The 12,275-nt window shown below is 37.9% G+C and overlaps 1 protein-coding gene across 3 annotated transcripts in view; it reads left to right on the top strand.

Moving 5' to 3' along the window:
* SMURF2 (SMAD specific E3 ubiquitin protein ligase 2) overlaps positions 1 to 12,275 on the top strand; it is a 67,042-nt gene that overhangs the window by 35,376 nt on the left and 19,391 nt on the right. For 2 of the 3 annotated variants that reach the window (XR_015260575.1, XM_086762589.1), the window contains exons 4-9: positions 3,531 to 3,664; positions 4,854 to 4,919; positions 8,760 to 8,844; positions 10,136 to 10,219; positions 11,605 to 11,807; positions 11,984 to 12,068. Coding sequence is in view for 2 of the 3 variants with exons in the window: in XM_086762589.1 (XP_086618715.1) it covers positions 3,531 to 3,664; positions 4,854 to 4,919; positions 8,760 to 8,844; positions 10,136 to 10,219; positions 11,605 to 11,807; positions 11,984 to 12,068 (657 nt within the window). In the remaining variant the exon portion in view is untranslated. Of the gene's footprint in view, positions 1 to 3,530; positions 3,665 to 4,853; positions 4,920 to 7,298; positions 7,411 to 8,759; positions 8,845 to 10,135; positions 10,220 to 11,604; positions 11,808 to 11,983; positions 12,069 to 12,275 lie in introns of those variants that run through there. The other variant, XM_086762590.1, reaches the window with a different exon arrangement.

A 12,275-nucleotide genomic window follows, 5' to 3' on the forward strand; every position in this document is an offset into this window, starting at 1 on the left:
TGGCCCATATCAGCAGATCTGGTCATTCCAGCTCAAGCGCATTAGGCGTACAAGTCTTTGCCAAACTTCCTTAATTGAGTCTGTTAGGAATATCTAGAGTAGAAGCCCACTTTTCTTGCTGTTTGTTTGGTGTGGCTGCTTTTCCAGTGTCTCATAGGCTCAACTCAACGTTGGGCTGGGTAGCACTGGGGAGGAGAAAGGAGCAGCTGTTCAGTGCCACGTGTCTGTGCTATGTTCCACAGCCTCTGGCCGGTTCACTTCTGACCATCCCAGAGGCTCAAACACTCTTCAGTTGCCACCAGAGATGAGAGCAATGTCAGGGTGAAGGAAGAAAGAAAAGAAAAAAAAATGGGATGATATTTTTCATTATGTCTCTTTGCACCCTCTTCTCCCCTAGTCTGAAAACAGCTGATATCTCAAAGCGTAACACTACCATTATATTAGAAAAATTTCAGAAATGAGAAAATGGAGAAACAAAGTAAGTAATTTGTCCAGGTCATGAAAAGAGTCTATGTGACAGCATGGATTAGAAATAGGGAATTCCTGGCTTCCAAGCCTGAGTTCATACCTCTTGATGTTGCATTTTTTTCTCTTTCTGGAGTGAGTACATCTGCCTTGTAATCAGGAAGAGGTGTGTTTTTTCAGGAATATATATATATATATATATTTTTTTTTTTTTTTTCCATTTTCTTCATTCTGCTGTTTTCTACCAAGCTGAATTCTTCAGGGAAGGTGTCTATAATGCCATTGGGATGAAAAGTCACTTAATACCAAACCTTCCTGAGTGGCGTATTGGCTCAGAAGGAAATCTCACTTTGGCAAAGGCAACTTTATTTAGACAAAGTAACAATTGTCCCTGTGTTTTAAAATTTGATTAAAATATTTTAGAGGTTTCCAGTATGGCGTGTACTTGATTTTTGTTTAGAAGGCATTTTTCTTAACATTTCCAAACACGCAGTTCTTATCCAGAGCCCTAATTTTACAAATTCAGGAAATATGGAAGTTAACAAATTACATATGGAAATTGAATTTCCAGGTTTCCACTTCATTAATACTAATCCTATTATCTAGTTGAAGTACTGAAGCTGTGAAATAGATATTGCTGATGGGGTAGAGTAAAAAAAAAAAAAACCAAAAAAACAAACTTGCAAGTTTTTTGTGGGTTTTGTTTCTGGGGGCTTTTTTTTTTTTTTTTTTTTTAATGTGTGTTTTGTTTTAGTTGTTTTGGGGTTGTTTTTTTTTTTGTTTTTTTTTTTTTTTAATTCACTTTATTTTTTGGAACATTCTTTTTAACAACAAATAAAATTCCCAGCTCAGGCTTTTATGTTGGAACTTTATTGCCAGATGATGTAAAACAAATGTAACTTATCCACCAAACGAATTGGAAACGTCAGCTTGTCCTACAGTCACTCTCTAAATGCAACCATGTATTTTCATGCCTGAAATTATGCAGAAATATAGATGAAGCATTTTGCTATAAAGCCAACTAGCAGTTACTGAATTATTTATTTTCTTCCTTTGAAAAAAATAGAAAAGACATTTTTATTTGGAAATGCAACTTGTCTTGCTTATTTCCTTTTAAATGTGTGAATCAGCCAGGTTCTTCCATGCAAAAATCGGAGTAGGTTATAGCAGTGATGGAGAAGTCCTCACCTGTTTGGTATGGATGGCTTACTGTGCGTCTCAACCACGAGAACCTCACCCTGAAATGTTACAGTAATTCTGGGAAAGTGTTGTATATTCAGCTGCTCTACGTATTATTCATGCTGTTCTGTTATGAAATTGTGTTTAACCATATACCTTTGACTTTTTTAAAGCCACAAGGAAAACTGGAAAATTCAAGACAGGTCATAAGTCTTTATTTTTAAGTGCACCTAACTTGTTGTCATAAGAATTTATTTTAAGTACATGAAACATTGTAGACTGCAACTGTGCACGTGAATACCCATCTTCATCTCTCGTTTCGTTACGCAAAATTGGCATTGTCAAGGTTGTAAGGCCAAAATCTGACCTATATTATACGATCAGCTTACTATTCAAAAAACTTTGGGTTTTTTTAAAAATGAATTTAGTGTCTTGCTAGGTTGTGGGGTTTCTTGTTTTTAATGTGCACTGGTTGTTTTGAACTGTGCTCACTGACATGTGCCTATGGTTAGGCTTTTCTGTCTTGGGTCAGTCACTGTCTGCAGGTGGGAAAAATAAGTTGTCATAGTTCTGGGCTTTTTTTTTTTTTTTTTTGAAAAGGAAAAATGGGAGAAGTGTTAATTGAGAACTTACCTGATCATAGTTTCAATTTTAAGCCATGACAGTTAGTTCAATTGTTTGGTTTGCCAACCTTGACAGTATCATTTCTATCTTTATTAAGATGTTTTAAAGCTAGTGAAGTCTCAGTGAATGGGGGAGATGTATTCAGACATTTGTTGAGTTTGTTTGATCAGTTTTCCTTCAAAAACAAACAGAAAAGCCCTTGGAACTAAACTGCGGAAGACCAGAATTTGTTGTCTGGGAAGGGAAAACTACAAGCATTTCTTGGGATCTAAGCCAGAGTTCATTTTCCTCAACTTGAAATAACTGTAATAATTCAGTATTGGCAATAGCTGATTTATCTTAGGTGTTTTGAAAACAAAAACTAACTCACAAAGTAATTGCTTCTGAAGAACAAAGCTTCAAACAAAGAGGCAAAAATAAAATAGCCCATAGTGTCCAGATGGGACACTGGACACTATTGTGTCCAAAACTGGGTTTGGAAAGCATTTCCTTGGTGATGCTGTGAGGAGGCAGCCCACCTGTGAGCAGGAGGGGAATGTGGCACATCTCAGCTGAGATGTGAACTTCTTGTAATGGGTCACATTCGTAATATCTAGCGTATATTATAAACAGGGCCTTTCTGAAGCTTTCTCGATAGTAAATTAGCTTCCCAAAGATTTGTGAAATGCAGATGTGCAACTAGGTTTGCCTTATATTTCCCCTGAGCGCTCAGAAGAGCTCTAAACGAGGATGATTTGCATTGCCAGTGGTTGGAAGAGTAGCCTGAAAAGCAGCGGCAGATGAAGTGCTGCAAAAGGATGCTAAACTGGTGTCCTGGCATTTGAACCGCTGTGCCGGCTAGCGCTGCTCACAAACGCATGCTGCCCGAGCATTGCCGTTCTCTGGTCAGGCTGAGCATGGGCATGAATCGAAGTATGTTTGTAGCTTCTTGAAGAGATGTGGTTGCTGGGTCAGCCCACAGCCTGTTCATGTTACTGTGTAAACAGATTTCAGTAGACTTTGGATTCACATGAATGCCTCCTTCCAGAATCAGGCTTTTAGATTAGTTTACATTCAAGTAAACTCCTTCATAAGACCTACTTTCATTAAAGTATAATGTGTACATCTTCTCTGAAGATGACTTAACTTTCTTTTGCCGATACAACGGTGTTAGATTTTTAATGTAATGGTTGATAGTCTTTTTTTCCCCCAAGATGATTTCTGGAGCATCTTCAAAGTATTCAGTAAGTGTCATTCACAGTACTGTTCTTCACGTTTTTCAGATATATCGGGAAGTCGGATTCAATAACAATCAGTGTGTGGAATCACAAGAAAATTCATAAAAAGCAGGGAGCTGGTTTTCTGGGTTGTGTGAGACTTCTTTCAAATGCAATCAACCGCCTTAAAGACACTGGTTGTAAGTAAGCTAAAGACTAGTGTTTCTTCTCTCTCAGAGCAAACTTTCATGCACAGACTTTTTGAAAAGTGATGGTTAATTAAGTTTTTGTTGTTTTTTTTTTTTAATAAAGCTTGTATATTCCAATTAGTATGGTAGTTTGTAATGGTGTTTTGTGGCATGGGTAGGTTAGAGAATGTAACTTACCTTTGGCTTTTCAACTCCTTTGCCCTGTTACTGTAGACAGCGGTAACGTCAGTGCTCCAGTCTGGTTGTGGATTTCAAGACTGAACATACTGTGTTGGAATTTTAAAGGAAGACAGATTCTAATTACCTTCAAATTATCTTTTTATTACCTTCAAGAATGCAAGTCTTAAGGGGTAAATGAAAGGGTAAATCTATCTTGAAGCCAAATTTGTAGTTTAAAAATTAACAGGCATTCAAAATTAATTAGTAAATTTTGTCATAAGATATTAAGTGCTTTATAACACTTAGAGCACTTTGTATTTAGTTTTTCAAAAGTTAATTACCATGTAAGATGCTGTTTTCTCATTATCCTAATGGGTGCCATTTACTTCATAACAAAATTTGGCACACTGTGATGGAAAAGTAGTGCTTGGCTATACAGATCTTTAAAGAAAAAATGACGTGCTGGTAGAGAAGCATTGTGATTTCACCTTCGGTAACGGGTTCCTTGACGATAAAGGCATAAGTGAAGTTCTCATTTTTAAGTATTTGTCACTAGATCAATGCTTCAGTGCATTGCACTTTTCTCAGTTTTATGAAGTTCTACCTCTTCAGTGTGGAACATGTGGGTTGATGCCGCAGGTTAGCTCTACGTTGTACTAACTGAGCGTTCAGCTGGAAGTGCGTTATGACAGTGGTTGGTCTTCACAAGGGAATAGAGTTTAAAATACTCCTTACAATCACGTGAGACATCCGAACTAGGGTAATGTCATTTCCTGTTCATCGAAAGAGTTTTGTGAAGTAGGAAAAATGTTAAAGCAAAGATACTTTAGTTGTGTTTTCTGATTTAAAATTATGAAAAATGATGTCTTGATTGAAGATTTTCAGTTTTAATTCCCTTCCCCATCTATTGAAGTCATAACTATCTTACACTAGGCTGGATTTTGTTCTGATAGTACTTCAGTGTGCCTTTCAAAGGCAGCAGAATATTGTATGACTTGCACTTTATGTCCTTGTTTTGTAGATCAGAGATTGGATCTGTGCAAGCTTGGGCCAAATGACAATGATACTGTCAGAGGACAGATAGTAGGTAAGTAAGGGTTTTTATCTTTTGGTTCTCTTGGAGCTTGATAGTAGCCATAGAAATACCTTCCCTAGATGTCAGGTTTTTGTACTGTTTTTTTTTTTTTTCTTTCAAATTCAGTGTGTAGTGCCAGAGCCATTTGAACCTCAAGCTAGAAGTGTATATGTAGAGAATTTAAAAAAAAAAAAACAAAAAACAACACAAACAAACAACAAAACAAACCACCCCCAAAAAACCCAAACCAAAATCCCCCAAATATTATAAGTGTTGGGCCAGATAAGACCATCAATAATACGAAATTTATTTAGAAGGTTTTTAATTTCACTGTAAAGAATGGTGATAGTTTGAGCCTGAACTCCCTGTGAAAAACCAACTACAAATTTCTTGGCCGTTGAGAGTTCCAGCAAAGCTGTGCTTCCTGTAGGTTTTGCGCAAGGGTAAAACCTCTTTCTGTAACAGGAGTGAGTTGTTGTCTGGGATGACTTGGTCAATTCATTTTGTGTTTTCATGAGTTATTAACAAATCTTTCACCAATCTTGGTAACTGTGCTTTGTCATTCTGCTAACTCATAAACCTTTAATAACTTAAGAATTAAAAAGAAGCTGACAAATTGGAAAACAAATATCCACAAAGAACTTCATCCACACTCTCTTCTTGGTGCATTGTAAGTTGTTTCAAAAGGCAGCATTTCTAGTAAGTCACTTAAGTAAAAAAATAAATGTTGGTCAGGATAAGGAGGTCTTTATTTTTATGGCAGGATGTTAAATGTTAATAAGAATATTTGGACATAGGGGAAAGAAAAGTGAATTTGCATGCTCAGTTTTATGTTCAATTCCTAGTTCAAATAATATCCAAGCAGCATTCTTGTTTTGTCAGCCAGGGAAAACTATTGAAATATCAGTCAGTAAATAAGGGCTTCAGTGCATTTGTTTGCTTTCCTCAAAGTGGTCTGTCGAATAATACCCGTGACTTTACTACTTTATGTTGCTGTAACCATCTGTCTAGCATCTGATCTGCAAGTGTTTGCATAGTATTAAGATACGAGGGAGGTGGCACAGGAGAGTCAAATGATGGTAGAAATGTAGAATTGTAAGTGCATTGCTGATACTTCAGACCATTCTTGAATATTAAATCTTCCATGTGAGCTTGCACAGAAGAGTAAAGGATAAAAGTCATTGTTCTAGGGTGCATTATGTTGTCAGTTTGGTTTGCTTGCTGGTTTTGCTCCAGTATACTGGTTCCCTGATCATCTGTGCTGTATGCATGGGATTTTGTTTGTGGGGTTCCTTTTAAGAAGAAACTAAGCTGAGCTGACAGGGAAAGCTTGTTCAGGGTCTGCTCCAGGCAGCAGAGATCCGCTCTGCCCACAGCAATCCCTCAGACAGGACACTAGCAGGGACTGTACCCTCACACCATGACGTGCTCTCATGCTGCCCTCCAGAGTATGCATCATGCATCCTTGTCATCGTGACTTGAGCATACTAGCATTAGTTAAGCAAGCAAAAAAGCTCCAAAACCCCTCTCCAAAGAAGAAAGGTCTCAAGGCTATTGGGATGCCAGATAGGAAGCCTAGGGCAAATACTGTGCAGTGGCATGCAAATACACGTCAGAGAGAACTAGTTGTCAGAGGTAACTAGTCAGCAGTGTGGGCATAAACTAGACAGACCAGTTGGCTTAACCTGATGTGATCATGAAAAGTGGTGTAGCCAAAGCCCCACTAGCTCTTTTGGCATGCTGCTGGGGCTGTCCCTAAGGAGCAGGAGCTGCATTAAGCCTGGAAAAAAACACAGCTTGTTGGGTTACAGTGGAGACTGAGCAAATCTGTATGTTCTGCTCTGTGCTGTTATCATCAGAAAGGTCTGGTTTTGTCAGTTGTGGCTGTGTTTTACTGCATCCTTGGTAAGGTTCCAGAGACTCCTGTTGTCGTCTTTTTTTTTTTTTTTTTTTTTTAATTGAAGTTGTCATTATTTATCTTATATTTTAATCTTTCTTCACTAATGCAATTTCGTTGAATGAGTGACTGGGCCTGAGTAAAACTAGATAGTTCTGCTGCAGTAGTTATGTGGTGGAGAAATCTTGGTTAAAAGTAAGTAAGAAGATAGAATAAGTTCTAAATATATTCTCAGTCCTTTTAATTATAAACTGGCTTAAATGAAGAGGCTATGCAAGATTGGAAAACAACATTAAAATGTAATTGATACCTTCAGCAGATGATAACCTTTCAAATCAAGTGCACAGTGGGTACATCTTTATAATTTGGGACAGGGAGCAAGGGGATCTTTATCTTAAATACCTGGGGTTATCTTCAAAGGGGGGAATAAAAGGGGACACTTTTGAGTAGTGGATGCAAAGGGCACCTGAACTGTGTCTTAATCTTGCAGCTCTCTTCTGTGCCACCATTTTATTTCTGATGTGGCGGTGCAGAAAAAAATGAGTCCTTACTCATTACAAAATGAAGCCGTGCACAAATTTTGGTCCTCACATAGGCAAAGAGGAGGTAATTGCCTTTGTTTAGTTTCATTTTTGTCTGTGTGTATTGCTTGCCAAACCTTGCCTACATGCAACAATGTGAACTTGTAATGTGTGGCTCTGTTGCAGAATAAATAGATCGTCTACGATTTTGTTTTCATTGAAATGAAATTTAAGGTGTCTTTTGCTGTAAGAAGATGTTTTGCAACGTTAATGTTCGTTGAAGACTAGGAATTAGTATTGATTAGGAGTAAAACAAACAGGTACTGCAGGACTCCCTGGGTTGGTCTGTTTAAGGCCCAGAATCCTGAGCTTCAAAATATGTTGTTGAAAACTTGGACTCTCTGGCAAAAATTGCCAGTACTACTACATCTTTTTGTAACTTTATGATGTTGACAAAAGTTTGTTTGTGTCTAGATTAAGGTCTGTAAGTTTATTTCACTTCTTAAGGACTTGAAGACAATTCTCCAGGGGTACAGTAGTGCCACCTCAAGAAATGTGTGCTGCAGCACGTATCTAGCTTTTTAAGTAATTGTTTTATTGTTAAAGGCAAAACAAAACATTAAAAAAAAACACCAGCCCCACAGGAACACAAGTGTAATAAATTATGAGGTTGGACACTTGCAAATTATGATACTGGGAACAAAAGCTGCCCCAAAAAATCTTTATTTTCATAGTTGTAGTACAAAAGCTTCAGGCATAAATATCTATTACAAGGAAATATGAAAAAAAAAAAGTACAGTTTTGCTGAGGGCTATAAGGGCTTTTCAGGGTGCTGAGCGCTGCTTTGTGTGAGAGTTGCATTTAACTTCTTACCTCTGGTGTTTGAAAGTAGCCAGTAAACCAAACGTGTAGTGCTTCTAGCAGTTAAACTTTGTCTGGTTTTGTATGTGTGCGCGCGTGTACGTGTGTGTGTTAAATCCCACGCTCGCACAACACACAGGAATTTCTTATTCTAGGTCTTTCTGTTAGCAGTTCCCCCGTTAGCAGTGCCAGCCTGGCAGTAGCGCCGTCCCGCCTGCTGTCCCAGCCGTTGGTGAGGTTAGCCACCCTGCTGCTGCCAGATGAGCCGCGCAGCTCCCCTCTGTCCCAGTCTGGCTCATACAGAGAAAAGTTAATGACAGCTTCGGAGTTAACTTCTTTTTCTGCCTTAACTTGCATTCATATTCTTCAAGCTAGCTTTTTTGAAGTATTATGTAGAGAACTATACGTATGAAAACATCCACTGTTTCTATGTGACTTCCTTTGATTTGTGGAAAGGAAAAAATATCCAGAACACTCAGCTTAGTCCTCCAAGTTGTGCAGTTCTCTTTCAAATATAACTGTAATTTTCATTCAGATGTCACATCTTTAATAATTCTTTTATTATCTTAACAGTAAGTCTTCAGTCCAGAGACCGAATAGGCACAGGAGGGCAAGTTGTGGATTGCAGTCGCTTGTTTGATAATGATTTACCAGATGGGTAAGCTGACATCACTGTGGTGTAAACACAAGTACAGCTCACGCAGACTTTTGCAGTAATGAGAAGTCAGTGTACAAGTAGCTTAATATGTTTTTATTCTCGTGCTCAGAATTCTACAGTTTTTGAATTTAGGAGCAGGAGATGAGCCAGCCAGGCCACACAGAATAGTTAATAGTTTGACTCTTGTCTTATCTCTTCTTAGAAGACAGGAGGTGACATATATGAGTAAATGCATTAAAAAATATACCTGTCTAAGAAAACCTATGTCTTTCAAATTATAGAACTGATAAACTAATATAATATTAAATCACAGCCAACAAACTGACTTCATCCATATAGTAGTTTTTGTAGAAGGGTACTGAACACATGGGCCTGACAGCCTTCTACAGCGCTGTGCAGAGGTATACGCTATTATAAAAATGGATCACTTTTTCTTCAGCGTAAAAGATATTGAAGAAAATGTGATTGGAAAAGGTAATGGAGCCTGAGTTCTTACTTGTATTTACCTGCCAAAGACTGGATTTAGGATTTTGATTTGTCCCTGTGAGAGTTAATGACATCATTAACACCTAAACCAGTTCTGCGAATACAGAAAAATGCTCTGTTTTAGGTTCTGGTGCTGTCATCAACTTTTTCAGAGCAAATACAGACCTTCTGAATGTGTTTCTTGGCAGGTAAAGACAGGAGAAACTGATTTTTCAGATGATGAATTTTAAAACATGAATTATCATATAAGACCTAAACAGCATTCTTTTGTTAATCTGCAGTCTGGAGAGGTCAAAAACATTTTGGAAAATGTTTTTAAATTTTAACTTCAAAATGTTCCTTGTATATATATTCCTTACTTAATTGTGTAACTGCAACTATACAGATGTATTTTTGGAGTGCAAAAGTAGTAATAATTAAAAAGTCATGTTATTTGTAGGTGACTTAAAGCAAGTAGTGCATGAAGATACTATGAAAGCACTTACTAGGATCTGTGGTCAAAAAAAGTTAAATGCCTTATTAAACATGATGTTTTCAATAAGTTTCTTTATATGGTTATTTGGATTTAATTAGAATTCAAATAGTTATTGAACGTGAAGGTGTAATGATATACTTAGTTTCAAGGGAAGAATATGTAAAATCAGTTCTGAGTTGAACTTTCAGTTGTTTCCTGTTACCTTGTTCAGCTAATGTGATTCATAATAGTGTAAGTCTTCCTGAGCTGGCATTTATGTTGGAAACATTTTGTGCCCTGGTTTCCTGGAAATACCGCTCATTGCCTTATCTCTCAATGTCTAAATTCTAGGTGGGAGGAGCGGAGGACTGCTTCTGGAAGGATCCAGTATTTAAATCATATTACACGAACAACTCAGTGGGAGCGACCGACACGGTAAGAAGTTATTTAGGAAACCGCATATGATGAAGTTTGCTTGCTGACCAGGAGCGCAGAGCACAAGCGATTCTAAGTGGCTGTAACAGGAGTATTCAGCATCCCTCCAAGTCACTCTACAAATGCTGTATGCTTTTCTTCTCTAACATCCTACTCCTAAACTAATACTTAACTCAGAAGAATCATTCTGACTGGATTTTTTCCTCCCCTAATACTAGCATCTTTGTTTTCTTGCAGAGCTGTTACGATAGAGCTCTAAAAATACAGACATTACAATGTGCAGACAGTGTAAGAGATAAAGAAAAGAGATCGTGAATAGCTGATAGATATAGTCTGTGTACATGCTATGACCATGTAATCCAGAGCTTTTAAAGCTAATTGTTACAGAGCATGTTTTGAAATTATTACAGTCACCTTTTCTAATAACCATAGATGCGTGTTGCGAAGCTGTTCCTCAAACCAGTTTACTGTTACCTGAATTGTAGACAGTGTCAGTGCATGTTTTACAAACTCTGCAGCCTGCCTGTGCCTGCAGACTCTCTTCCATCCTCAATAAATATTCCAGTCTCTGTATGGATATATTTGACTTAAAATAATCTGTACTGTTAATGCTGCCAGCTTTGATACATATTTGCACTTTTACAGTGAGTCCAGGTGCTTGAACAGCTTTTTAATTTATCTATCTGTATTTTTCTTGATATGTTAAAATACCTATTCTAAGCTCTAGACACATTTACAGTAGAAAAACAAGGGCAAAATATATGATTTGTTTTGGGGATTTCCTGCATCCTTCTCAATCCTCGTTTAACCCATTTTAAATACTTCTGAAAGCAGCATTGAAATACGAAGCAACATAATTGTCTTTCTTCTTGTAGTCAAGCTCTCTGGGGAGCAACTGTTTTTTAATCTTCCTTAGCCCTTTTTCACCATCCTTGCCTAATAACCTTCCTTAAAAATTAGAAGGAATAAAAAGGCCTGATCACTTCCTCAGCCATATGAAGGCAAGGTGAGGAAGTTTGGGGTGGATGCTGCTCATTTACAAACAAACAAACGAAAAACAAAACAGTCCCACAAAATAATTTTACTCTCAGCACTCTGTTTAAAATGGGAACTGCTCATAGGAGCATTTGATATGATCTTGAGCCTGCAACATCATACATTAAGTGTCGGGTCAGACCCTAAGGTGAGTGAGAAGCTTTACTGATTGCTCTGGGATGAACCAGTGAGGGCAGAAGAAAAGCTTTCTGTCCATCCTGCTCGACAAGTCAACTGCTGAGTTCTGCCATCCACAAAGATTTCCTGAGAGCCCCTAGATGAGGCTTCCATACAGCGTTGTGTAGCCCCGTATCCAGTCAGTAATGCAATTTTCACATTTTTCCCCACAGGCCAGCGTCTGAATACTCCAGTCCAGGCAGACCACTGAGCTGTTTTGTGGATGAGAACACTCCAATTACAGGAACGAACGGTGCGACCTGCGGGCAGTCGTCAGATCCCCGGCTGGCGGAAAGGAGAGTCAGGTCACAAAGGCACAGAAATTACATGAGCAGGACACACTTGCACACTCCTCCCGATTTACCTGAAGGATATGGTATGCAAATTAAAAATTTTTAATTGTAGGTTTCCCAAGAAACTGGGAAAATGGGTTATATCTTCTCCTCGTTTGCAAGATCCTTTTGATTCCTTAGTTTGGGGAAATCAATCTTTGTGAATTTTTGTATTGCTTTTTTTTGTTCTTACCGTTATTAATTTATCTTCATTTCACAGAGCAAAGGACAACTCAGCAAGGTCAGGTCTATTTTCTTCATACTCAGACTGGTGTTAGCACGTGGCACGATCCAAGAGTACCTAGGTAAGAAACAATGGAAGTATCCTTAAGGTGTCAAATCAAAATAGTTTAAGCAGTACTCTCCTCAGAGTTTTCTCTGTCTAGTATTATATTTCTGACTCTTGGCCCCTAATACATAATTTTAACAAGCCGTGCATCAAAATGTTATTTTAGTGCAAAGAGGGAGAATCGATTAATAAATTACAGTGGTGTTTTGAAAACAGGTATAGT

The sequence above is a fragment of the Chlamydotis macqueenii genome, chromosome 18 (assembly GCF_036417535.1).
Source record: "Chlamydotis macqueenii isolate bChlMac1 chromosome 18, bChlMac1.mat, whole genome shotgun sequence".
Classification (NCBI taxonomy): Eukaryota; Metazoa; Chordata; class Aves; order Otidiformes; family Otididae; genus Chlamydotis; species Chlamydotis macqueenii.